General features: G+C 40.0%; 1 protein-coding gene across 3 annotated transcripts in view; it reads right to left on the bottom strand.

Annotated features, from left to right (window-relative positions):
• Positions 1 to 1,985: 1,985 nt before the first annotated feature.
• mpdz (multiple PDZ domain crumbs cell polarity complex component) overlaps positions 1,986 to 27,809 on the bottom strand; it is a 52,652-nt gene continuing 26,828 nt past the window's right edge. For 2 of the 3 annotated variants that reach the window (XM_014999510.2, XM_088016108.1), the window contains 26 exons: positions 26,742 to 26,831; positions 25,387 to 25,467; positions 25,096 to 25,273; positions 24,897 to 25,007; positions 20,146 to 20,238; positions 19,127 to 19,189; positions 18,906 to 18,977; positions 17,088 to 17,277; positions 15,844 to 16,040; positions 13,910 to 14,001; positions 12,864 to 12,942; positions 12,513 to 12,581; positions 11,259 to 11,345; positions 11,094 to 11,168; positions 10,816 to 11,011; positions 10,590 to 10,735; positions 9,585 to 9,668; positions 8,564 to 8,757; positions 6,413 to 6,560; positions 6,205 to 6,291; positions 6,022 to 6,118; positions 5,460 to 5,620; positions 4,190 to 4,294; positions 3,871 to 3,965; positions 3,604 to 3,727; positions 1,986 to 2,810 (listed from right to left, as the gene is read on the bottom strand). In XM_014999510.2, coding sequence (XP_014854996.2) covers positions 2,664 to 2,810; positions 3,604 to 3,727; positions 3,871 to 3,965; positions 4,190 to 4,294; positions 5,460 to 5,620; positions 6,022 to 6,118; positions 6,205 to 6,291; positions 6,413 to 6,560; positions 8,564 to 8,757; positions 9,585 to 9,668; positions 10,590 to 10,735; positions 10,816 to 11,011; positions 11,094 to 11,168; positions 11,259 to 11,345; positions 12,513 to 12,581; positions 12,864 to 12,942; positions 13,910 to 14,001; positions 15,844 to 16,040; positions 17,088 to 17,277; positions 18,906 to 18,977; positions 19,127 to 19,189; positions 20,146 to 20,238; positions 24,897 to 25,007; positions 25,096 to 25,273; positions 25,387 to 25,467; positions 26,742 to 26,831 — 3,061 coding nt within the window. In that variant the 3' untranslated portion in view covers positions 1,986 to 2,663. Of the gene's footprint in view, positions 2,811 to 3,603; positions 3,728 to 3,870; positions 3,966 to 4,189; positions 4,295 to 5,459; positions 5,621 to 6,021; positions 6,119 to 6,204; positions 6,292 to 6,412; positions 6,561 to 8,180; positions 8,196 to 8,563; positions 8,758 to 9,584; positions 9,669 to 10,589; positions 10,736 to 10,815; positions 11,012 to 11,093; positions 11,169 to 11,258; positions 11,346 to 12,512; positions 12,582 to 12,863; positions 12,943 to 13,909; positions 14,002 to 15,843; positions 16,041 to 17,087; positions 17,278 to 18,905; positions 18,978 to 19,126; positions 19,190 to 20,145; positions 20,239 to 23,680; positions 23,768 to 24,896; positions 25,008 to 25,095; positions 25,274 to 25,386; positions 25,468 to 26,741; positions 26,832 to 27,809 lie in introns of all 3 variants that reach the window. The other variant, XM_014999503.2, reaches the window with a different exon arrangement.

Below are 27,809 nucleotides of genomic sequence, written 5' to 3'. Positions count from 1 at the left end.
AACCGTAGTCAGGTTTGTAGCTCGTGGTTCATTTCCACGGCAGAAATTAGGAATTGCGTAGAAATATAATTGAAAGCTAATTGGCCTTAGCAGCGAAACTCTTCAACACAATTCTTGATCTTTAAGCACAGATATCCAGACTGGATGATGAGACAACAGATCATTCTATGTGATATTTTATGTCTTATTTGTGACACATTTCTGGTGTTTCTGTGCGAAGAAAACACAGCATATTGTCACCTTCCTAAAATAATGGCCAAAGTCATTTTTTTTCCCCAAGTCTTTTTTTTTTTTGCCTACATCATCTTTGGACAAAAATAAAATAAAATAAGATGACGTTATTTTGGGTTTGCAAATCTCAATCAGTTAAAATTAATTAACACACTAAAAATGAATCATGAAGTAAATTTGGTTTCTCAATATTCACAATTCACATACTGAACTGTGAAATCATTGCATCACTTTATTGGTTCAATTTTAAGTTTTTCACATATTCTCCAGAATTATCTTGAGTAGCTTTAGTTTAATCATTCTAGCTTAGCGAGTTTGATGAATAAAGTGTTGCTTTGGTCGAATAAACTCTTGTATTCTTGAGAGAAGTTGTCTGTGTTTTTCCTAACGTGTGTGTAGTAAGTATCTTGCTGTTGAGATAGTGCCAGTGCTGGACTTGTGCCTTCATCTGTTAATATTTTAAAACCTAAGCCTCACCAGCCAGGTAGTTTTAAACAACAACTGAGACAGGACTATTTTACTATTTTCTTGACAAACAAGTGGTGCCCTGACTTGGTACTTTTTTTTTTAACTCTAACTTACTAGTTTTATTAATGACTCCCCTAAGCAACAGCTAAAACTATACTACTGTTGCTGCCCGACATCATAGACTTTGTGTAGCCAAGCTTTCCAGGATCTCCTACCACTACAGTCTAGCTGTGCAACCTCTGAACCCTCTGAGACTTTTAAAACAACAACAGGTGCTAGAATGAAACTCCAGCTGTTAGCTGCAGACAGGAAGCTTGCTAGTTCTTTGGCTAGCAACAGCTGCAGGTAAGAGTGTTGAGTTTCAGTCTGAGGGGTTAGAGGAGGGAGGAAAAAAAACTGAACAAACGCACTTTTACAACAAAAGTCTGTCTACTACAACCCACAGACTCCGAACAAGCCCCAGAGCCTCATTAAAAGGAGGTCCTTTCTGTGCAGGAGCTGTGCTAGTCAGTGTGCAGGAGGGGGTGGAGGGGCGTCACGTTTTAATGGAGAGCTCCACACCGAGTCTCCAGCAGCAACAGGCTCAGCTCAAGGAAAAGCACACGAGATGTTTCCTGTTTAAATCTTTGCTCATATACTTTTCATCTAACTGTAGCAGCTGACTTGGATCTATTTGGTTTCAATATACAGTGAGCCTGGGCCAGCAGAGAACTGCTTTTATCTCCTAGGTAGGAAATTGATCTGGGTGATGGAAGGCAATGTGGTGTTTCCTATAGCAGCTGTCGCTTTGGGAAGGTTAGTCTGAATTTAAAATTCCTCAAGTATGGTTTTTCTTTCGGTAACATGGGTTTATATTCTCTTCTAGTAAGTAACTGCAGCTGGTCAATTTTCCCAGACTTTTCTGTACGTTCGTTTCTTTATATTAAAATTGACCAGAAATGCTTGGTGATTCCTTTTGCGGTGGGTACAGACAGCATCTATTGATTCAGTCTGATGTAATCTGCAAAAATAAGAAACTGGAAAAAAGGAAGATCAGAGGAAGGAAAGAAAGGTCAGGGATCACGAAGGATGGAAGACAGGAAACAAGGTAGGAAGGGAGGAAGGACACAGGAGTAGAATGCCACAAGGAAATAACACCAGAAAGGAAAGAAGGACAGGTGAAAGAAATTAAAAAAAAATGAAGAGAACCAAGCAAGAAAGGACACAATGATGAAAAGTATTAAGGGAAAGAAAGGAAATGTACAAGTGAAAAACATAAGAAGGTAGAGGGAAGGAAAGAAGGCCGATTAAAGCCGAAGGTCACTTTTATTGTTTAATTTCAGTGTTCACATAAACAGTACTAAAAATACATTTAAAGTGATAAAACAGACATGTAATCTTTCAGCCTAGACTCCAAAACACACACACACACACACACACACACACACCCACACACACACACACACACTAGTGACCTCCACAACTACACACCGGATCACTTTATTTTGGGCAAACAAGAACCTTATAATCACAAGTTCAGACGACCCACATTTTTTTTCCCAGAAGTGACTCTAAAAATAGTTCATGTATGTTTCTGTGCATTTAGTGACGCGTAGTACAAAAAACACATACAGAGTCATAAGACGTTACACGCGAGCGCTAGCAGCACTATACTTCAACAAATAAATCCGAAACACGCTTAAAGAAGACTTTAAGAATTTCCTTCAGAGCAGCATTTACATACTTTGATCCAGTGTCAGGGGAATGCATCACGTGATTTAAAATACTTATTGTTGTGATCTCTTCTCTGTCTGTCAGTAGGCTTCGACGAACCCCAGTGTTCAGACCCACAGTAAACAAAAAGCTTCTTCATGATTATCTAAACTCTTCTAGGCGCACGCGGTCACCTTAGCAACAAGATCACCGTGGATTCGGCCTCGGTCTCGCCGCAGGACAGCGAAAAAACGCTGATCGTGGTTTGTGGCCTACGACAGCACAGTGAGGGTTACGGTTCCTTTGGTCCTCTTCAGGATGCCGACGGCTTCTTCGTGCGTGACTCCTTCCAGGCTCTGCCCGTTCACAGCGATGATCTGGTCTCCCCGCTTCAGACGGCCGTCCTCCGCCGCCGCTCCCTGGATCCAAAGAGAGCCACAAGTACAGTTCAAAAGTATTCACACCTCTTGAACTTTTTTTTTTTTTTTTTTTTTCTACAGTGCATCACATTAAAGCCACCAACCTTAGAATATTTTAAAGGGATTTTATGTGATGTAGCAACACACACATTAGAGCATAATTGTAAAAAAATACAATTACAATCTGAAAAGTCAGGAGTACATTTGTATGAACTTCCCTTTACTCAAATACCACTAAATAAAATATATTGCAACCAATTGTGTCACCGTCCTGGATGTTGGTTTTATTTATTTATTTATTTTTCTTGATCATTTCCCTCTAGTTTGATTATATTGGTATAGGTCTTGCCACACTCATTTCATTCTTGTGTTTATTATTGCTCTAAAGGTGTTTCTGTATTTAATTAATGTCCTTTTCTTTATTTTCTCTTGTGTTTTTCTCCTTGTTGCATCTGTATATTTTTTCCTTCACAAACTGTTGTCCTTCTTGATAAATAGTGTCCGTAATCGCTGGTTCAGCTGCTTCTGTATAATAAGTCTCCTTCCTTTTGTTTTCCCCTGCTTGCTTTCTGTCTCAGCTGTTCCTCATTTCCTTCGCTTTCTTTGCCATGTCCACTCTCTGCGTCAGTATTTAAATTCTACTTTAAAACTACTTTGAGGTGGTCTGCCGCGTCAAATCCCAATAAAGCAAATGGAATACGTCTTCAAAGTCTTCCATTTAGGCCTTTGAGAAAAGACAGGAAAAACAAGTTGATTCAGAGAAGGGCAACGGTCGCAGCTGGGCTCCATCTACCTTTCCAAACACTGTTTTGACGTAAATAGGTAAATCTCCATGGGGGCTGCCGTGCCCTCCGACTATACTGAAACCAAGTCCATCAGGTCCCCTTTCGAGAGTGATGGTCTTATACTGAGGTGGGCTGGAAAGAAAAAAAAAAAAACACACAAAAAAAGGTATTTAGGGAAAGTTTTTACTCCTTCGTCCTCCACATTAAGCCTCCTGTACTTTGGCAACAACATAATGTTCTTATTTTTTTTTTTTCTGTTGAGAGGAAACAAATACCCAATATCATCCTGGAAGATGCAGCTGGGCGTCAGAGAACCCCCATCCTGCTTCTGAGTGGGCCCCGTCACGGTGGTGTCGCCACCTGCCACCACCTACAGGTGCGATAACACGAACGTGGAAACAAAGCGACATTGTTATGCTCCAGTCTTGATTTACTGTAGAGATAAAAGACTGATGGCCTGCTGTTGGTGTCATGTGACGGATTAGGGTTTTATGGCGCTTCTGCCGGCGCATGCTCCTGCTCGTCTCAAAGGCAAGAGCGTCGAGGACGCGGTGCAACACAAGGGAGAGTGAACGAGTGTGCGTTCGGAGAGACCTGCAGCTGTATCGTTCCCGTGGCGTTCTTGAGCAGAGCGACAGCCTGCGAGTGGCTCATGCCTTCAGCCGATGTGCCGCATATGCTGACAATTCGGTCTCCCATCTGGAGGGGGGGAAGAGGGAAAGGCGGTACAAGTACAACGTAAATATTCTTTGGGCTAAATTATGCTTACTGAGTTCAAACCATTCAAACTCCAGGTTATTCAAAGTCCTTTGTAGGGAAATATAGGAACACTTTCAGGAACCAAATGCTGTGGTCTCTTGTTTACTTCTGGTTCTGAGAACCCTGGGTGAGCAGGTTTCTGATGAGATGATGGGCCTGTGTGGGTTATCACGACCAGCAGTTCTTTCCTTCAGGGCTTCATAAACAAGCTACGCAATTTTAAACTGAACAAGCAAGCAGTCACTGCAGTGCCTTAAGAACTGGTGCGATATGATGCATATGCATTTTAGTTGCCTTATTGTTTGTTTGCTTTTTTTTTTATTACAGAGATGTGAATAGACACAATTACAATCATCTAACCTACTAAAAATAAAAGTGTCCGACAGGTTTTGTCTTATTTTAACAGGAAACCTGAGGAGATTGCAGTTTCTTTCTGACTATCAAAAGTTCGTTTTCTTAGTGGTTATTGGCAAAAATAGGTGACGACGCCGTACGGTATTTATCCAGAATGTTCAGATAAATCTAGAAACTTAAGACACTGAAAATCATTTTGAGATTTGAAATGACTGAATTTTGATGTACCATAGAAAAACCTCACATAAAGATCTAGCACCACTAAAGCTTGTGCAAAAACAACTATTTGGTCACAGCACAGTGCCTTCGTGTGAAGCTATTATTACACGACGTGCAAATTGTCTTCTCAAGGCCACACAAAAGCAAATTAAAATTTAATGTTGGCTAAATAATGTCATTGTTTAGCCTTCTCGTTTTTCACGAGTGCTGAAATGTTTCTCTCTTCTCCCATTCAGTGAATCTTTGTTTTCTAAATGAAAGAGTGGGAGATTTATCATCTAGGTTAGCTGCAGCTATTGTCCTCCCCCGGTCTCTGTCGAACACAGAAACAATTGTCAGGGTTTCTCAGAGAGCGACTGCTTAAAACGCTGATCTTTGAAAGTTTTTAGGATTCGCAGACAAAGAGGCGAGGAGTAAAACTGCGGCATACAACTGAGATTGTTCGTATCGAAACAAAAAAGCATAATTTGCACATTTCTCATTTTACCGAAGGACAAAAACAGTCAGGAAAAAAAAAACATGGCAAATCTACCTTGAGCTGTGTCTGAGCAGCCAGGCCGTTGGGATTCATCATGGCGATAAAGATGGGGATGTCACCCAGAGGGCTGCCCACGCCGCCGGCTATGCTGAGTCCCAGAGAGTCACCGGGGCCTTTAGTGAACTCAACCGTTCTGATGTCTTGTTGCTCTGCAGCTGGAAGGTTGGCCACACGATACACAACTTTTATAATAGAGCTCAATGCATTTTTGGGATTTTAGTACACTACTTTACAAAAGCATTCCAAACTGTACGCCGATAAACTTCCCAGTTTTTTTTTTTTTTTAAATTGGGAATGTATGTGAAAGACCAATACAAATTAGAGTATAAAGACTTGAAGGATCTTCCTTGCAAAAAAGAAAAAAAGAAGAATTCCTTCCACTTAACAATTACGCTCCAATTTATATTGTTCTTTCAGGAAAAAAAAATCCCATAAAGCTCAAAGAAGTTTGAACTTTTTCAAAGGTTTAAGGGTTATGAGTACTTTTCTGACCAAAACAACTGACTGATCTGATAAAACTCTTATTTCAGTACCTGAAGTCTTACAGTTTACTTACACTCTTGATTTTTGCTTGATATGTCAGAATCACTTGGGGGGTTTCCCGATTCAGAACCAGACTGATTGGCCACCTTGGAGCTGCCCGTTTCACTCATCTAGTAAGAGAAGGTGTTCAGAGTTCAGATTTTTAGAAAAAAAGAAAAACCACATAAAAATACGAGTTGGGTCAGAGTTGAACCACCTGACTACTTTGGGAAAGCCGTCTCTCGGAGTGAAATGGGCCGGCCTTAAACCTCCCGACTTCCATATTTATTGGCCCAACGCAGCACTGGAACACAGTACACTTCATTACTTTTTAATGTAGATTTTGTTTGGGTTTTTTTTTCCTGCAGAGTTTGCAGCCCTCTTCTCGTTCTCTGTAACCTGACGAGCGGCGTGGGTTCAATCACCTTGAGCAGTGCAGCCACGGCCTCCTGAGTGGCTGACCGGACGTCCTCGCTGTTGACCGACAGAATCTGGTCGCCCTGCATCAGTCGGCCGTCCACGTCCACCAGCCCTCCTTTGACGATGTCGGACACAAACACTCCCGTGTCATTCCTGTCGGGGGAAACGGGAAAGAAACGGGTATATAATTTGTCAGTGAATGAAATAGTACCCTGTATCCTTTAACCGTCATGTGTTCTCTCAGGCTACTGTGTGTTTTAGGACAAGAACAGGAAAAAGAGAACTAGTGAAGGAAAAACTTGAAAAAGAGAGAGGACACTGCTACTGCAGACCGCATTTCGTAGGTGCCAATCTCCACGTGGATAAAGACAAACAGAAACGGAAGATATGAAGCATAGCAGCTCAATTCAACTCAACATCCAGGGCCAGAGACACTTGGCTGTCGCAGCTCCTCCACCACTAACTGCTAGCTTGCACTTTCCCTTTCGGCCCACAGGGCTTCAGGTTAACTAAGCAATTTTCATTCTTTTCAGCATTTTTTTTTTGCACACGTGCTGCAGAACCACAGGGAAAGAGACAGCAATGTACAGGTATATCAAAAGCATAAAACTGCTGGGTGATTCTTTCATCTCTGTAGTCGTGTTGGACAAAACGCAGCACACAGCAACACTGGGATAGGTACAAAAAAAAAAAAAAAAAAAAAAAGCATTTGGGGTTATAAAAGGAAATATTTGCACACATGCACACTGAAGTTACTTTTTTTTCTTCCAGTATTCCTGTGGCCTTAGAGAGTTTTCTAGACCCTTGTTTCCAGATTTGCTTTATTTTTAAGAATAGATTATTTTTAAAAAAAATCACAAGATTTTAAAGAGCTCATGGTGAAAAACGCTGGATCAGACTATAAAGAAAAGTGAAGGGAAGGACAAACATGTAGGGATCAATGACTAATGTACTAATTAATCCCTTATTGTAGCAAAACATATTTTATTTTTATTTGAGAACATTTATTTATACTCTGGGGAAAAATATCCCACATGAAGAAATAACAGTTTTAACTAAATCACTGATTCCACATCACAAAAAAACTCCTGAAAAATCCACGTGAAGCATTTTTTTGTAATTCACACTTGCAAACATCTAATAACATGATCAAGGAATGAAGAACGCTTAATAATAAACATTGCCTTTCTGTATGACATGACACACTGAGGACCATTAACTCTTCAAAATGGGAAAGACAAGAAAATATGTTTTTGTTGAATCTTCCCAATATCTGCAGTAAGAGAAATAAAGTCTAAAACAATTGAAACTGTTAGAAACAAGGCTAGACAATACAGAAATCTATAGTAACAGTAACAATCACATTAGTGTTATTTCACTCGAGTGTTTCCGTCTGCAGTCCTGAAGCACCCAGTGAAGACGCAAACTCAGTATGTTGTCACGTAGAGATTTGTGGCTCAGATATAAGGTTCAAAAACCAGCAGGCATCGACATTTTAGGGCTTTTATCTGACAATCTAGAGAGACGGCACATGATTGGTGATTTGCTCATTCACTGAGGTCAGAACTGCTGTTGCTGTTCACATTAATGACATAAACAGAAATCCTGTCTGGTGCTGAGACTTTATTCTACTGTCCTTTTAAGTCACTGTGAAGTGACTTAAAAGGAAGCTCTAATGGCAGCTGAAGCCCAAAGATAACAGAAAACTGTTGTGCGAATCGAAACCTTATTTTAATGCTCTATTTGCATAACTGCTTCTGATAAATGAGTTACCTGTGATCCCGCGATCTGCATTGGGAAAAAAAACAAAAAAAACAATGAAAGAATGACTGTTACTAATAATTTTTATATTTTCATATATATTCCATTGTTCTACAAGCTAGTTTTCAGGGCTGCCTTTGTGATTATTTAGACCGCAATGCTGATGAAAGTGGAAATCCTGATTTTATTAATCATATTCAATATGACGATCAACATTACACTTTCAGAAGCACTTAAAATGTATTACTGTGCATAATGAATCTGAATAAAAATACACGTTGTTAAAATCGAATGACTGCAACAAATGCATGGATGGAGATGCGCCTACGAGCTCTTTCTCGCTTTTCAGAGGGCGTTATGCAGAAACAACGGCGCTAACGGCAAATCTCTCCTACCTCCTCCCTACGATGCTCAGACCCAGTCCCTGGCCCGGCTTCTTGCACAGCTCCACAGTGAAGGAGTCCCACAGCTCTTCCTCCTTGTACTGGGCTTCATCCCTGTAGACAGTCAGCCGAACCTTCTGGGGCGTCTGCCGCAGCACGTTGATGGCTTCATCGTGGCTGGCTGCTCGCAGGTCAATGCTGTTCACCTGAGAAATATGTGAAAAAAAAAAAAGCCTGTAAGTTTAGTCCCTATAGCTAACCGGCAAGAACACCACAACCTCGTTCTCCTCGTTATAGATAAAAAAAGTAATTGCAGCGAGGGACTATGAAAAGCACTAATAGCCTAATTTAATGCTGAAACCATTTTTTTTTTTAACTGCTTCAAAAAATGCTGAGATGGTTGGAAACTGGATGACTGGAATAACAGGCTGATGTCAGAGGGGTAGAAAATAGCCACAGGGAAGCCTTCCCACAGACCAGCGGTCACTTTAACGAGCGACGTCCAGGACTTGAGTTTATCACCACATTAAAAGGGGGAAATACCACATTAGCTTTCCCCCGTGGACATGCGAGGAATTTTCCCAGAGCAGCTAACTGGGAAACTTTTTTTTTTTTTTCTCTCTTTTCTTACTTTTGACCTTATTTTCTAAACACAGCAGCTTGGCTCACAGGCAGAAGAGAATAGCAGGGGGCAATTAAGTCATAATGATGTGTGTGTGTGTGCACATGTGTGTGTGTGTGTGTGTCTTTCAGTTTAGGTCTACTGACTGCGCTACAATAACTGCAATCAGGAGCTCCGCCCCTCTGTGACAAAGCAGGAGGTCAGAGGGAGGGAGGGCACGTCCACGTCGAGTCTTATACTTAACTTGACATAAAACACTCCTACTCCTTCTATTATCTTTTACTTGGTAAAAGTCGATCCTTAAATTAAGACAACCAAAGTCTCTGCTACGTCTCCTTAAAATCTGTTTGGTCTTTTTATTATCTGGGTCAGAAAAGCTTCTTCTTATTTTTTTTTTTTTTTACGAAGGACCTCTAGGATTTGATCTCCTGCCCAAAGTCTGCCATCCTTGGAGGCTGCTCCTTCTTCATACACTTCGTGGATGATGATTGCTCCCTGAGAAGAGAAAGAGAGAAAAAAAAGGAGGATGACCAAAGGACAGGACAAGCGAAGAACATTTAAGAGTTTATTTGTAACTATGCCTCACAAAATAACTCACATTCTGAGTGTCAAGTCTGACACGACTCATTATTTTCCTGTCGACAGATTCTCTGGATTTTCTTTCGGGGTATTAAAGTAAAGAAGGCTAAATACGTGCAGGCAACAATTCTTGTATTAGCTACAAACAAACAAACAAAAAAAACTCTGTCTGTTCCATATTCATATTTGCTCTTTGTATGTTCATCCAGACCTGGACATTTGTCCAAACTGATTAGTAACCATAAGTTTGCACTACTTTATCATATTCAAAAAGACACAGAAAATTCAAATAAAAGGCACCAAAGTTTGTGGCAAAATTCAGAAAAAGACATTTAAGCATCAATATTTGAGCAAAGCCCTATATGACAATACGTTAAAATAAAAAGCTTTTTTTTCTTTGGGAACAACTGGAACAACTTGTCAAGAGTTTTGGTGTTTTTGCGCACTTGTTCCTGTGGGGTCCGGAGGGGTTGTTACATTCCTGGGTTGAACATTGTCTGCTGCGGCCGAAGCCCAACAAAGAGCAAGCGGCTCCCCCAAGCCTGACTGAGCAGACAGAATGGACGGGCCGAGAGGACGACGGCAGGAGGAGGAGGAGGAGGAGGAGGAACGGCTGCGACAACGTCGTTTCCTACATTCCTCTGCCGCCGCGGCTATTTCAGACCTGAGATATACTGGTGGCGCCATGGGTGGTGTGCTGACCAAGTGCATTTACAGTTTGTTTTTCTTGCAAGCCAGCGAAGCCTGGACTCCCTTGTTGGCGTGGACGTGAAGCGTGACAGTAAGAGTCGTGCTAAGAGTGAAAGGCCAAGACTCGTTTCACACACTGTTTCCTACCAGCAGGGTGTCGCAGCCCCCCACGATGCTCAGGCCCAGCCCGGTGCGGCCTTTGGAGATTTCAATGGTGGTCTCGCAGCCGGGGATGATGGGGCAGGTCGCCGGGTCGCAGGCCAGCGTGGACGGGGTGGAGGAGCGACTCGGACCTGGAAACGGAGCAAGCAGAGGAAGTGAGACGCAGTTAAATACGGGATGTAAATCGGAGGTGGCGGATATGTTAACTCACCGGTGTTTATCTCTGCTTCCGGCTGACCTAAAGTACTCGGCGTGGTGGCAGGCATGCTGGGAGAGCTGGCGTGTCCTGCATCTGAGCTAACGGTGTCCGGACAAGCCGACTGGGGAGTTGGGTAGGAGGACACGGTCTCATTTGTTGCAAATGTGAGCTTCACTGGACCTTTGGCCTTTCTCAATAAAGAATTCACCTGAGAGACATTCAAAAAACAATTAAGACTGCTTCTGTTGCAGAGACACAGATTCGACTTTGTTCGCGACAATGGAGCAAACCTTTTCAACTGTGTATCCAAGAACTGATTCCCCGTTCACGGCCAACAGTTTGTCCCCGGGTTTCATGCAGCCGTCCTTGTAATCAAGTAGAAAACATGATTCGCAAAACCTTCACACAGCGGATAATTATTATTATTTTTAGTTTATGCTGGAAGCTCTTAATACATTTCCTGTGTGTTCGGTTGCTTCGGATATGCTCTGAACCTCAACGCCAGCCTCCGTGTTCCCTTCTACAAACGCAATGCCGTCCTCCTGCCGGAGAACCAAAACGCACAATAAGCTCTGAGTTTAGAGAGATAGAATATCTCTGAAGGTAAGAGTTTGAGTGACAGAGATAATCCACACACCACACTTTGAAAAGGAAGTAATTCACCACACCGCATCATGACACATCCACACAGCAGATACAATCATAAAAAAGTCATAAAAAAGTTAGGACATGTCTTCATTTAGAAATGTTTACATCTCAAAGTCTATATATATAAAAAAAAAAGTGATTTAATTCCAGATAAGGTTGTGGACAAACGTGACTCAGAGGGAAGAGCAGTCATTTTGCAATGGCAAAGTTATGGGTGTGATTATTTATTCCTCTCTGTCACATGCCGACATGCCCGTCGGCAGGGCATTTAACCCCATATTGCCTCCTTGTCTGCATATTAATGAATGCATCTGAGAGTGCAGCTGGGTGGATAGGACCTGTAGTTCTTCGACCGGTCAATACAACTAGAAAGGTGCTGTATAAGTTCAGTCCATTTAACCCGTAAGGTTTGGTGTGGGAGCTACGCTTGGACGAACTCTTTTATTTTTGCTGCTATGTGGTCCTTTCCAGCAAATCCTTCAATATTAGTTTCTTTTCTGCTTTCCTTTGAAGCAACGATTTGCAAACGAAAACTGGTATGACTGACAAGTGCTACCCCTCAAGGGGTATAATTATCTCAAGCTTCACCTCGGAGCATTCTCACTTCCTCTCGCAGCTTTCACGCTCTTAAATAAATCATCTACAGGAGAGGTTGCTTTTGTACTGTTCTTCGTTGATTGTTTACGAGTGTAGGGATCTCCTATAGGTATCTGACATTTTAAAGCTGTGACGCTGAAGAGATCAAACGACGACCTTTAAAAAGCTTTCCGTTAGGACACTCCGTAAGAGATTTAAAAAAAAAAAAAAAAAAGCCGTTCCTTTCATCTTTGTATGAACTAACCGAACCCTTGAATTCCTTCAATGTTCCTTTTTCTTCTATTCACTACAGGATTTGTTTATTTCCCCCTTTTTTATTTCACAATTTTCCTACTTTTTGGCTCCGGTTTTGCAGCTCATCAAGCCTGAATGCTTCCGTCTACTCTGGCTCCGTTGTGTCTTTCTCGTTACATTCTGCCTCTTATTTGCGATGATTGAAATGAACATCAGTGCGTTTGTCTCACCTCCACCTTTATGACGTGATGAACACGTGTCGAAGTGTCGTCGTCGTCGTTGGCGGGAGATGTTTTTGGCTGCGAGAGAAGATGGCACATTTTTAGGAAAAGCCAGCAGCTGGAAATTCAGTCTCGCTTGACTGTAACCTAAAAACAGCGAGTGGTTTTTTGATGTTAGGGTGCCTTAAGACTCGCTTGACGTCGGAAAGTCCGGGACCACACATAGGGATAAAAAAAAAAAATACAAAATTGAGTCATAATTGCTGTAAATGGTGAAGCAGCTCGAGCGTTGCTCCGTAATAGCTGCACGATGTTGGTGTCAGGAGTGTTTTATGTGCGTTGCCGTGAGCTGACTCGTACCTCAGTTTGGGACTCTGCCGTGTCTCCCTCTTGCTCTCTCACAGGTCCCACGGCCATCTGGTTCAGTGCCTCTGTGTTCCTGTTTTCACAGAGTCATAACTCACATAAATCGCTGCTCTTCTGCCTCTGGACAGCTGAACGGTAATTTACTCAAGCTGATCACAGTGTGTCTGTCTGGAGGGGACCAGGACTGGGATGTGAGCTAAGTGGGGGGTTAAGTACTGCGATCCTGGTGAAGACTAAACCTGGGTCAGGGGGTCAAACGAGTCTGTTGGAGATGTGGCAGCTGATACTCTACTGCTTCGAGACAGCAATCATTTGGAGGCGGTAAAATCAGGCATTTATGAACAAGCTGATCTCTGCAAACATGGATTTTTACATGGATATTTAACAGGGGTTTTGACACAGTTTGGAAAACATTTGGGACTTAGTTCATGTATTTTCCAGATCTGGATTAGTCGGGGACGGGGGAAAAAAAAAACCAAAGTCTGGAAATATATTGGTAATTCCTATACCATTCCATATCCAACCAGTCATAAATGTACAAAATGAACAAGAAACTTTTCTGGGGTGTCAGAACATTTGAAATGAAGAAAGTAACATACTTGCTATGTTTAATAAAAACTGTGGGACTTGAGGGCAAATGAATCCCACTTACAGCATGTGTGAGATTATGTGTTATATAGAATACTGTGTAATATCTATTTCAAGTGTAATGCAGCCAGTAAAGCAATACCATGATTTTTTTTTAAAGATAAAGAAATAATCAACATAAGACTAACATAATATTAAATATTTTCAAACCAATGAACCTGTTAGATTTACTCAAAATGTCAAACTGTAAAGCTTCACTGTAAAAACAGAATGACAGCAGCTCCCTCTAGTGACTCGTACAAAGCATTACACTTAATGTATGACCAGTAGTTCTGACGCCATCTATTTTATAATATTGATAATAATAATAATGATAACAATCATCAAAATAATAATAATAATAATAATAATAATAATAATAATAATAATAAACAGAGATAATGGTTTCCTACCTGATGAAGATGATTTTAACTTTGGATGGAGAGCTCTTGATAATGGACGATGCGTTCTGATGACTTTGGCCATAAAGAACTTGTCCGTTGATCTAAAAGAACGTAAAGACAAGTGTGAAAGTGAACTTAAAATCTAGCCAAAAAAATAAATAAATTAAGAATGTTTAGAATGCCAAAGAAATGTTGATCACAAGCGCCTGACAAAACGCTAAGTAAATCTGGGTGTTGGAAAGCACATCAAATGTGATACGATTTTCTGGTTAAACTTTGTGACATTCTGTTACATTTTAACCCAGAACTTCAGTGTTTTTATTGCAACTAATTGTTACAGACCAGCAGAAAACAGTGCATGATTGTGAAGTGAAAAGAAAATGGTCCGTGATTTATAAAATACTTTACTAATAACCTGAAAAGTGTGCCGGGTATTTGTATTTAGCCTCCTTTATTCTTACTGAATACTTAAAGAGTCTATCTGTGTGCAAAAATCTAGCCAAAATAAACGGTTGAACGGTTTAGCACCACAATACAGTAAAGATCTGTTATTGCTGTACCAACCGGTCTGCTCTGCATCCCCAGAACCAGAACCAAACGAGGAGAAGCAGCATTCAGCTTTGATGTTTTTATCTTTACTTTTTATCTATTTATTGATTTCTTTTTATTCCTCTTTCTAATGATGTAAAAGTGGCGAGTGAGGGTCAATGCAAGAACAGAAAAACCTTGTAAATTCTAGACTAACAGGTAAAAATAGTGCACAAAAATCCGTGTGGGACGGCAAAGTTCTAGCGCAAAAAATCGCGTGACAGATGGGCGGGGCCTGGATAATACCCGTGTTAAAAGGACGGCGGAGCCTGGCGACGACAGGCGCTTAAATTTCGTAACAAATCTATGTTTTTATCTTTTTTTTTTTCAAAATATCTTTCTCTTTCTTACTGTTTATTCAATGCCACATGCTGTTTTTATTTTATTTTATTTTTTTTTTTATTACGTAAAGCACCTTGAAATCCCTTGTTGCTGAAATGTGCTATACAAATAAAATTTTATTGATTGATTGAAAAAACACTATAGAACAAACAGCATCATGAAGACCAAGGAGCACAACAGACAGACTTCAGAGATAAAAGTTGTGGAGAAGTTCAAAGCAGAGTTAGGTTGTGAAACAATAAGTGCTTCAAACAACTCATTGAGCACAGTTTAATCCATCATCTGAAAATGGAAAAAGTATCACTGACAGGTCAGGCCAAGGAGGACTTTATTAAGAAAAAGCTCAGGAGAGAGAATCAGTCAGCAGGACAACTCCATAAAAAAGGCCTTAATGGAAGAGTGGCGAAAAGAAAACCATTGTTGAAAGAGAGTCTGTTAGCAATTTGCCTAAAGGAATGTAGGATGGTGGTTTTCCTCATGCTGTAGGGGGCGGGCTGTATTCAGCAGAGAAGGAGTGAAAGACTGTAGGAAAATGGATTCAGTTGAAGTAAATACAAACCATCTCTGCCTGTCAACCTGACATTAGATTTGGACAGAAGGACATTGACCCCAACCATACAATGAAACGTACAATGGAATGATCTAGAAGCATTGTGATATGTTAGAATGTCCCAGTCAAAGTCCAGGGCTAAATCAAATTGAGAATCTGTAACCTCTCTCCAACTAAATCTGGAAAAGCTGTGTCTACAAAGTACTGACATATATAAAAAGTGCCACAATTTCAGATTTTTTAATTTTCCATCGTCTTCACGATTAATGACTGATTTCTGCTGGTCGATTTATATAAACTTCAATAACATATAAACTTTGTGGTCGTGAGAATATGCAAAACGTTATGGGGTTATGAACAGTTTTCAAGTCACAGTCCAAAAGACACTTGCACCAGTTAAAACATCCACACATCATTTTAATTAGTACAAAACTCTTGACTTTCAAATAGCAAGAGATCTTACTTCCAGTAACTCGTCCCCCACGCCCATCCGTCCGTCCCTGCCGGCTGCTCCTTTGGGGTCTATTCCCACCACAAACACGCTCATGCGGGAGCGGTCCCTGTTCCCTGCCAGGCTGAGACCCAGGCCCGTCTTGCCTTTCTCCAGCTCAATCATGTGTAGGACCCCCGGGAGGCTGCCGTAGCGCTGGATTATGTTCTCTGGAAGAGGCAGAAGACGCTGTAAGCCGTCTGCGATTCCTGCCAGTGGAAGCTTTGTCCTGAACCTCATTAGCTTCAATCAGAACTGCTCACAATTTTTCAAGATTTTGCCAGCCAACGAGACTTTTGTTTCATCCGCTATCTGAGCTCCCATCTTGGGTCTCTTCTCTTCTGTCTCTGGTGTGTTAGATAGCCTCTCGGTTCAACTGTTGTTCTGGGCTCCCTGCCACTGTTAAGCCATCAACCCCATGCTAATCTCCACCACTCACCTCCCCAGGCCCAACCTCATCAATCTTATTCCCCGCAGGATGAGCCTCTGCCTATCTCCCACCAAACACACGCACACACACACACACACACAGACACACACACACACACACACACACACACGCACACACACACACACACGCATCGACACACAGATGCTGTCCACATTCTCAGGTGTTTGTAAGTTGGAAGTCTGTCCCCAGTGCCAGCAGTCTTCTCTCTTCAGTGTTAAATTCACCCCAAAGCTGAGCATCTCTGGCGCATTTGGCAAACATGTTGCAAGGCTGACCTCTAATGGTACTTTGGCGCTGTTGCACTAAACTGCAAGGTGATCATTTTAATGCGATTGAAATGGAAATCAGTCATATTGCATTAATAAAAATAACCTGTAGTGTGACAAAATGCTATATTTGATATTTGATTGCACAGGTGTGGGCATCTTTTGTTGTCAATCGTTGTTGAAGCCCCTTTAATGTAAATTTCGACATTAAGTCTTTTCTTATATTGTTCTTTGTGAACCTGCACATTTTCTGTCTTGGCTTGATTCTGATGTATTGTTGTCCACAGATTGTCACCTTTCAAATAGGCATTTGAACTACACCACTCAACTTTTCCACTTTAGTGGAGTATGTCATCACAACAAAGGTGGAAAACTTCTTAAACTATGCATTTCAGTCTCGTTTTCACTAGAAAAAGCAATCATTTTATTATCAGCATGTATACTTTTAGGATTTAACACAGCACAAACTGTGTTTTCTGAAAAGGACAAACTGAACTCACTCCAACTGTATCCAAACTCGTCCTCCTCTTCTTCTTCCTCCTCCTCCTCCTTGCTCTGCTCAACCGTTTCTGCAGGTCTTCCAGGAATATCAGCGAGCTTGTCTGTATCGCTCTCTCCCACATGGGGCACCACTGGCAGGGGGAGGACGGAGCCGGTGGGAGATGCCTTTGGCGCTTCGCGCTTCGCCGGCTGTCACGCCACAGGAGGGGGAGGCGGGGAGAGTTCATTAGTAAAAGATAAAGAAGAGATTGGACGTTTTATCTCTGCGTTTTGAGTTTTTAATCAGTTGTTTCACAAAGACGCAAAGGCGTATAAGAGCAGTCGATGTCATCGACGACGGGTTATATGCCTGGCTTCGATTCAGGTTAGTTTCAGGCAGAAAATGAATGACACGTTTTCAAAGCGTTAGCAGGGTTCCTACACATTTTTTTTAATTTCATAATTACAGTTTTCAAGACTTAACATTTTTTTTATTTTTATATTTCCAAAAGAAAATCTGAACATTTAAGGACAAAGCATTCGCTTTGAACCTGGTTGAATCGTTGATGGTCTTTTATCTGAGGATTCAACAAATGTATAAATGACATGATGCGATTAGATAGAAACCTTTTTATCAATTTAATTAAAAGTCAAAACATGCCCTTGATGACATGTCTCGATAACTAGGATGGAATTGGAGATTATGACAAGAACTTTGAATTAGTCTGTATGATTGGATTGAAATAATTTTTTTTTTTTGTAAAGTATGCTTAGACAATATTTGTTGCGAAATGGAGGTATCTAAATAAACTAAACTCATTGCAAAAATTGACAAAAGTCAAACAACAACAATGCTGAATGGTAAAACAAAAGTATTGTGGCAAAAGGCTACCCACTGGTCATTTAACATGATGAGACACGGACAGCTTTTATTTTGAGAATGCCGTGGTAGGATTGAGTAAGTTTATACTTCTATCTCATTTTGGACAAAAAAACTGAGCTGGTATGTTTTGAATAGAGTGAAATCTCTATTGATTTTACATAATAAATATTTTTTCTATTTCTTTTGCTCTTTTATTTTCCAATCTGGTTCAAAATACTGTTATAAACTACACTTTGGTATCTGTATTTGTTAAGTTTTGGAGGTCAAGAAATCCAGTTCAAACTGAATTTACAGTTTTAGAAGCAAAGCAGGAAGTGAAAACATAAATAAATGTAGAATCACTGTATTTGCTGAGAATCATTGCACTTTGGTGCAAAAAAGAGAAAAAAAATATAAAATTGTTCAAAAAAATTGAAATTGAACACTTTAACATTTTTTTTCTTTTTCCATATTTATCCAGAGATGGAAATCTAAACAGACTTTATTTTCCCAGACTGCATAGGAACCCTGGAATTGGTTATGAATCAGCATTAGACTATTTAGCTCATTCAAGACACACTTGATTACACCAGTTTAACCAAAACGTGCACATTGTTTTGACTTGGAGACAAGTTTTTCCATAAATTTGTGCAGAAAATTAAATAGATGTTTCTACTTACCTTATTAAAAAAGCCCCGTTAGCAATTAATATGATTCCTAAGTAAATTACATTGATGCTGTTGTAATAAAACACTGACTGATTAAAATAAGCAGCTAAACGCAAAATGCAACAACTAAAGAGAAGGACAAATGTTGATTTTCCAAAACGTAAAAGAGGTCAGAAAGACAGTGGAGGAGTTAGACAGTGTGAATGCATGAACAGACTGTTGCACGTAAATACACGCAAAGGTGAATGGATCTGTCCAAGCATTCGCAGAGGTGAGAGGTGGGAGGCACAACACAAAGACGCACAAACCTTAAACGGGGTAGGAGTGAAAGGGTTAGTTGGGGAGAGGCGGAGAAAAACTCTACTGTGACTGTCACCCTCCTACAGAGAAGAAAACAAGGGCAACAACTTTAGAGGACAACACGTGCGGCACAACAACAACAAACATGTGTGAACGGACGTGTACTGGAGCTGGTTCGCTCTTTGCCGTCGGAGACGACATATCGCTGCACGGCGGCTGGAATACCAACCTTGTCCTTGCTGTAATTCGGCACGGCTCTCTCCTCGACGGAGTCCGTTATCGATGGCGGTTGCTTTAAAGACAGACGAGAAGGTAAATCATTCTACTCCGCAGCAAGATAGCGTGAGGAGAGACTTTAAAGGGTGAGCAAATGCGTGATATCAACTCAAATGTCAGTAGTGAGTTAAGGAGAGTATATCATAGAGTAGCTGTGAGGAAAGACGCTATGGTAAAACCTGGAGTTTAGCACAAAATCAAAGGTAGGGAAGGGCCAGTGTGAGATGCTTCTGACATTTTTGATCAAAAATAGTGGTTGAGGGTGTGATATTTTGCATTTCCTGGAGTTATCTTTTCATTATGTTGACATTTGCTTCACAATCTGAACATAAGCACTGTGACAAAAAAAGAGAAGAATCCTGAACGAGATGAATATGTTTTTCAAAGCACTTTCATAAAACTTTAAATATTATATATTTTTTGTATGTTTTTCTAAAAATAAATAAATAATACATATAAGAAAAGCATCTCTCAAAGCAAGTCGTCTTTCTCATACAGACTCCAGGCCTGTTATAATAATGTTTGAGGTGTGATGATAATAATAAACCAAACTCCCTATCAAACAATGGGAGTCAGGAGGAAAAGAAAAAGCTCTCAGAGTAAAAAGCCTCAAATAATATTTGATCTTTTGTTTGATGAAACCAAACAGAAAAGATGGGAAGGGAAAATGGTTAACTTGCAAATGAAAATAAGAATAGAATACGTTCTCTTCTGACTGGAGGAGTCAAGCTACAAAATGTCAAAAAAAAGTTAAGAAAAAAGAAAATATTCGTCTTTCTGATATTTTCCTCAATAAAAGTGCCCCCTGTGGTAAACCTCAACACACTCATGTATATATGTTTTTTTCTTCTTTAATACACTTTTTCACTCCGAATGTGCAGCTTGGCAGCTTGTTAACATTGATTTCCCAAGTCAGAGCAGAACAGAAGGTCAAATGGAAAGTGGACACAGACACAGGGGTGGCTTTCTAACCTGAGGGAGGGCAGGCGCTAAAAAGCTTTGATTAGTGCTGCAAAGGCTGGAGTCACGGCGGCTATTTAGCTGCAGACAGGGCAGGGGCGGCTTCTAAAAAGCAACACAAGACGGACAAGCTGACAACGTGACACTTTAACGGGATGTCTTTGACTTAATGACAGAATCCAATCAAAAGCCGGAAGGGAGAAGAACAAAGAGGACGTACATGAGCACAAAAAGGCTTCATTTGAATTAGTAACCATTAAAATGAACGGTTTGCTTGAGAAAAGTAATTTCCTTCACATAAAAATAAAAATAAAAAAACTGGAGAGGGGCCACTTTCTCTGAAGCACTTTAACAGAATGTTTAAAGATACCTGCAGGATACCTTGAGATTATTTATTGCTCGCAAAAGAAGTTGTCAGGATCTTATGGGGAAAGAGCTCAAGGTTGAACAGATAGGCTGCATTTTTACACGGCACAACTGGTCCCCGAATGATCTGCATTTCACTTTACAGCCAAGGGTAACAAATTACAGTTTTTTAGTGGAACTCAATGACTTTCAGTAAGTGACTGGACAGATTTTTTATTTTTTTTCCCGCCCCCAACAAACTGCGGCGCACATTATCGCTTGTATTTTGGCCATCGGGGCCACGGATGCCATTAATTTTTGGCCTTTTAATGATGCACTTAAACAGCTTCTTACTTGGGTTGAAATTATATTTCACTCATAATTTTAATGAATTCTAAGAATAATCGAATGAGTGCGTTGAATTTAACGACGTCATCCCTCCGACTTGGGGGTAAAATTATGCATACGTGCCCAAATATTTGGTTAAATATTAAAAGTAAAAACTAAATCCTGTCAAAATTCTACCTGGGAATTTGACCAGTTGTACTGGCAGAACTGGTACAATTAATTTAAAATTTGTTTGACCACCATTTTGCATGTTTAACTCAAGAAAAAATTAATAAATACAAACAATGAAACCCAACAGGCATTTTCTTCCCACAGTCTAAAAAGTGTACCACACCCTTTTCTCCCAACATCTAACAAGATGCATGAAGATAAGTTTCAGCACCCCACAGAAACCCTGGAGATTAACTTGAGTAGAGACATAGGATACATTTAACATCTTCAACAGAAATCTGAAAATAATCTGTAAATAATTTTTTCACTACGCATTTTGTTGGAATTTTTTTTTGTTTTGTTTTCTATGCAGGCTGTTAAAAACAAAGTGGACCAAAAACTGTGGAGGATCCTAAAAATATAGGACGGAAAAAATTACAGCTGGAATCTTGAACTGCATTATAAAGTGGCTGAATCGCCACATACAGGAGTACATGGATAATACAAATGAAATTGCATTAACTTGTAAATAAAAATTAATAAGGTAAAGCTTGGGGAGTTTTTCATCCATTCTTCTTGCAGGAAGTTTCTAGCTCTGTGGGATATTTGTGTTTTCCTGCAGAGATATTTCTTTCATACACAGTTTATCTCCCCATCACCTTTCTTATGTTTTTTTTCCTTCTCTATTATTTGCTGGCCTTTTATAAAAAAATGCATTGTTTCATTGTTCCTTGCAGAAGAAATTTCACCTTGCATTTGAGTTCAACACAAACACAGCTGATTAAAGGCTTGTTTAGCAGATAAAAAAAATAAACATGTTTTTTTTGTCAAGTTAGAGCACAGTGCTTTGTGTAGAAATACCTTTCAAAAATGCAGGCAAGAGAAAATAAACACTTTCAGTAAAAGCCTTAGACATTACATCCCCCTTTTTGTTTGATGCAACCCAATAAAAATTATATGCAGTACGAAATATGAAAAGACAAACTTGAAAACACAAAGAGGATAAGCAAAACATGTTTAGATGCCAATTTTCATGTCTGACAGCAGAGGTTTTCCACAAACAGTTGGACCGTTTCAAGCATTTTTTTCTTTTTAGCAATTAAATGTTTTTTGGGGGCGGGGGGCTCACTCTTTCAACCACTTCGTAAAAGTGCCTCTGATTAAACATGGGGGGTTCTTGATTACTCTTTTTTAACAATCATAGAAAATCTTGGATGATTTTGTGGACCTCAACTTTTTGCCCCGTTTTGTGGAAACATAAAACAGAAACAGCGCCACTGTTTGTTTCACCTGAAGGCAAAAGCAATCAGAAAATGCATTCCCTCTACTTACACTTTTCGATGGGTGAAACATTTAAAACAATCAAGGCACTTGGAAAATACTGGCTTCATTTTAGTTAGCTTTGTTTTTTTTTTTGGTGAAATTTATGACCAAAAATGTCTTTGAAGAGGCATGGCTTTTTGTGGAAGGTCATTCTTTTGCTTCCCAATTACACAACTATTTAGTTGTGCCACATTGCTTGGTGAAGCTAAATACATCCACCCCATCTCTCACTGCTTCTTATTCTAAAGGTGCAGCGCCACTAAATGTCTCCTCTATTGTTCTTCTTCTTCCCAACAGAAGGTGCGCCTTCTCCAGTGCATCTCATCCCAAGCCTTGTTCTGCTGAAAGTTTCTTACTGTAAAAAAAAAAAAGGGAGTTTGTCTCTCCACTGTCAGCACATGATGGCTCAGGATGTCCAAAGTCAGCGACTCAGTGCAACTGTCTGCACATTTTAAGATGGCCAACATTTTAACAGACGGCATTTTATGATCAACTGAATTTGACTGTAGTGTGTGTTAAGTGGGTGTGAATTTGACTCTAACTTGCATCTAACTATCTGGCTGTCTGGCATTGAAACAATTATATTGATTTGAATTGCATTTAGACACAGTTGGATTCTAAACAACAGGACATATATATATATATATATATATATATATATATATATATATATATATATATATATATATATATATATATATATATATATATATATATATATTTTTTTTTTTATGTAAAGTGCTTTGACTTGACATTGACACTATATAGATTATGTATTTAATTTAAATAAGCCCTCACACTGTTTTATGTGAACAATTAGTATTTTTTATTTTTTGCTCATAACCTGAACATCATATAAAAAAAAGCAGCCCGCAGCTTTTGCTGAATACTATTTCACCTGACATGTAAAGCACCCTCCACCTCCCGAAAGATTTATTGTGTTTAAGACTCGCTTCTTGACTCATATTTGAGAAATCTCTCTTGCGAGAAAGTTGGCAACCCTGAAACTGTACAGCTGAGTGTCTATAAATAATGGAACAATGGCATTTCATCATCATTGTGCCTCAACTCTCAGTTACCGCCGCATTATTCTGCAAGAGAACAGAGCTGCATGACGCCAGATGAAAACACACCTTCCCTTTTTATTTATTTATTTATTTTTTTTGTTTCTCTCCGGGGAAAACTTCCAATTCTACTTCATATACATAAGAGCAAACATTATTTGTATGTCAAACGCAGAACTAAAGAGGAGGAACTTGGCTAAGCGGTGTGAGACACAAGAAGAAAGAGGGAGACAGGAGCGATAATACGACCAAGATTACATGTGATGGATGGGTGATGCAACAGAGATGGAGGAGGCAAAAGGAGAGAGATGGATTACCTGGCGTGCGCGATTTGGCATGCATGTGAAAGCTGCGGCGCGTTTCTCCGCAGCGGGAGATGGAGCTGGGCTATGTATCGACTCAGGCTGAGAGAGTCGAGTAGAGGAGGAGAGATGCAGGAATGAGGCAACTCATAATATAGTTTACATAACAGTAGTATTTATAATGCCTTTTCATTTCAGGTATGAATGAGAATCTGCCCCTAAACTTACTGGAATCCTTTCACAAACCAGATTTTTTTTGTATTATATTTGGCATCCGAATCCCCTGAAACACATGCGCCTCAAGACGATCCAATGGTCACCCAAGCACCGTGACAGGAAGTCTAACATTTGAAATAAACTGTAGGAGACAATGATAACTATCACTGCAGTATTTTTTGTTGTTGTTTATTTTTGAAAATAGAAGCAAACTTTTTGTACCATGCTCCTAAAACAAAAGTGTGAACTTGCAAAGGCGACCTAAACAATTGCTTTATTTCTTGGAAAAATATATTAGAAGTAACACAACTCATGTCTGTATAATAGAAAAGAAACTATAGCAAACAAGAGGGTCTTAGAACCTCATTTACGCATGTCAGTTTTTGGGCTTGAATAAATGTGCTCCCTAAAAGAATCACCTATCTTAAGGTTTTAACACATTTCTAACAGGGATGCTAATGGCTGCACACGCTTGAACGTAACCGTCCCTGTGTCAGATTATGAGTCGCAACATGCCTAACGAGAAAATAAATTGTTAGCAAAAGCAGAAGGGAATATGTGAAAATGAAGAGGCAACTGACTGAGAGTGATACGGCACTGAAGCCAGGCCAGCGGCGGCCCCGGCAGGAAGGTACTTACTCGTGGTTTGAAGGCCTGAGGGCACTTTCAAACAACAAACGGTGTTGTTGATGTGGTGATTTTTAAACGAGGGGCTCTTTAAAAAGGTTAAAGCTTTGTACCATAGTTATTATTCTGAGCAGGATATGTTGCTCTCAGAAACAAAATGTTTGAAAATTACTTTCAGCCTGCTAAGAAGCACTGTAGTACAGTGGTGGCACACAAATAGCACTTTTCTTTTTTTTTTTTTAGCTTTGAAAATCCCCCTAAATAGCCTGAAAAGAGAATAAATTGTCCCATGAGATAAAGAAAAAACAGGCAACACGGGGCAGCGGTGACCTTTATATTACGAGGAAGTTAAATAGCACTTAGTTTGGGCTCTATTTCACAGACTCACCCTGGCTCGGTGAATAATACTCTGGACCACGAAGGAAACGGGGTTGCCTGCCTTCCGTATGGCTTCCACTGCTTCCTCGTGACTGGCGTCTCGTAAATCTACGCCATCCACCTGAAACAAAAGCGTCATAAAAACACAAATAAACAGCATAAACTGGTAACCGAAAATGACCTCTCGCTCAACTGAGATGCTTCATCACCTCCACTATCCGGTCCCCGGTCTTGAGTGTCCCGTTGTGTCCAGCAGGGCTGTCCTCCAGGATGTGCTTGATGAAGATGCCCCTCATCACCTCCCCGTTGCTCAGGCGGCTGCCCATCCCTCTGCCGCCGACGATGCTGATCCCCAGGGACTTACCAGGCTCTCTGAAAAGCTCCACTCTGAGAAAAGGCAGCATTCCCATTTTTCATAATCATCACTTAAAAGCCGGGGCCGTTTGTGCTGATGAAATGTGTTCAGACAATTACAGTTGAGACTTTAAGTGTATACTTACTTCCTTGGCTGATTCCAGTTGCTGCATGAGGCACTCTCCTCTCCCTCGCCTTCTTCACGCTCTGGGAGGCTGGGAATATCTCTAAAAATGTAATGAGGTGGGAAAGAGTATTATATTCAAGCTAGAGAAATTAAATGATATGCATACATTTTCAAATTTATTAAAGCTGCAGACATATGAGACAAACTTTATCCGTCAAGACCGTGTCTTTAGGGAAACAGCAAATGAAATTCGGTTTATTCGTTTAGCGCCACTTCACAACAAATGTCATTTCAAGGCATCCTAAAGTGGTTGGAGTAAACAAAGTCCGATAAGAAATCTAGGTAAAATCCAAGATGATAAATGAATGTTGCTATCTTGACAAAACTTCAAGTTTTATTATCAAGTTTGCTAAAGGTAGATTGTCCCAGCTCATATTTTAACCACACTGACCATCTCCCGTGAGAGATTTATTGTAAACATCTGTACTTATGTCCTATAAAAAAGGGGCTGTAAGACGACGGAAAGCCCTGGACATTTCAGTCTGGAAAGCTGCATGACTTTGATATGAAAGATATGCGGCAACCTAATCTGTTATTAAATTTCAGATGAAAGGTGCACTAATCAACTGGCTTTAGATCAAGACTGGCTGAGCTTCTCTTGATCGCCTTTAATCAGTAATCTTTGGACTTTGGCACCAAAATCAAGAATTCAAACTACTTTTGTTCTGCAAATACAACAAGCGACACCATGTCCAGGGATTTGCTATTATTATAATTACTTTTAGCTTAATAAGAATCCAATAAGGGTTAGGGAATCATGGTTTGATGCAAAGACTATGGTTAGCGTTGGTAGTTTTCTTTTTAGACTCAAAACTACCCACGCTATCAAAGAACCTGCAAAATATGTTATAGTCCTCGGAAAAACCTCGGCTGATCAGCGTATCTCTAGGTACTATAATAAGGACTTACATAAAAATGACATTTAAATAAATAACAGCTTCCTCAACTTATGCTTCAAAAGATGGAAGGAAACTAATTCCAGCCAGGATATCAAAGGTTTCTTTTAGTTGAAATGGAAATTATTCAACTCCCCACCATAAACTGGGTTAATCAGCACAACAGAAAAACTGGCAGCGTTCTGCAATAAGTACGAATTAAAAAAAACATATAAATCAACACATAACTTGTGAAAAAATAAAAAATAATAATAATAATAATGCTTTCTGTATTAACTCAGGTCATCTTTGTCTGCTACTGAAATTTGCTTGCTGATCCGAAGCAAATTAAACAAACAAAAAATGTTTTATGGCATTATACATTTCATCTTAAGGACAGGCATTGGCTGCAGACCTTGTGTGTGGGATGGGAACTTACTCTTGAGGCGTCTCAGTGAAGATATCATCCTTAGCTTGCTCGTGGCCGGCTTTGTACTCCTCCAGGTACTCAGCGGGGACGTATGTAACACTAAACCCAAACGCACACACAAAGACATGTTCACAAATTCCTCTTTTTTTTAATTAACAAACCTGCATTCATACTGAAAAACTAATTTTCCCACTTTTAGTGAAAATTAGTAACTCTGTTCGTGACTAAAATGTGCTCCGTTTACTATAAACGGACAAAAACATTACAGCTGTTCTCATTTACAGTCTGAGGCTGGCTTTTCAAAACCAAACCCACTTTGCCTTCCAGTAAACACATTCTCCTCGTAACAAGCTCAAGGTGAAACGTCCATGAATTATGTATGCAGGACTTTGACACCTGACTGCTGAAAACAGCTGTTTACCTTCATAAAAGTCTGAGCAAATCAAGTCTTCAGTCACCCATTGCGGGACAAACGTGACAAATCCGAAGGATTCTTCTAATCTATTATTAATTGAAAGAGAGCAGACGGCTCGTACGTCGAACGAGCCGAGCTGAGAGATGGGTGACAAACTGCCATCTACTCGCAAATCCATCTGAAAACAATTCAGAGAAGCTGATTCTCAAGGGCACATTAACACATCAGAGTAAGGCTGACAGATCTTCAGCAGATGGGTGCAATTGTTTTTTTTTCTTCTTCTCTTTTTTTTTTTTTTTTAAACTTGATGGCATGCAGACAGGAGAAGAAAATTAATCCTACAAAAAAAAAAAAAAATGGGAAAGATGAGCTGCTTCATTAAAATCATCAAAACATGCAGTGAGCAAAATGTCAGGGATGCACGTGAAAAAGTGAGTTATAAGAAGGCGTTAATGGTTTTAGAAAGAAAATGACTTCAGGCAGCAAGTTTAGTAGGATGAATAGGCGACACGGCCTGTCGAGATTTATCCAGGTGGATGTTTTAGGATTCAATTGTCGTCATTTTGTTTCCTCAGACATTGTTTTTTCACTCTGAAGTTTAAAACAAATTACCACTCGGGTGACCTAATCCTTCTGGATAAACCTCTCACCAGACAAACAAA

The sequence above is a fragment of the Poecilia mexicana genome, unplaced genomic scaffold (genome assembly GCF_051168715.1).
Source record: "Poecilia mexicana isolate PSO_F unplaced genomic scaffold, ASM5116871v1 scaffold_18, whole genome shotgun sequence".
Lineage (NCBI taxonomy): Eukaryota > Metazoa > Chordata > Actinopteri > Cyprinodontiformes > Poeciliidae > Poecilia > Poecilia mexicana.
This window is presented reverse-complemented; position numbering and strand designations above follow the sequence as displayed.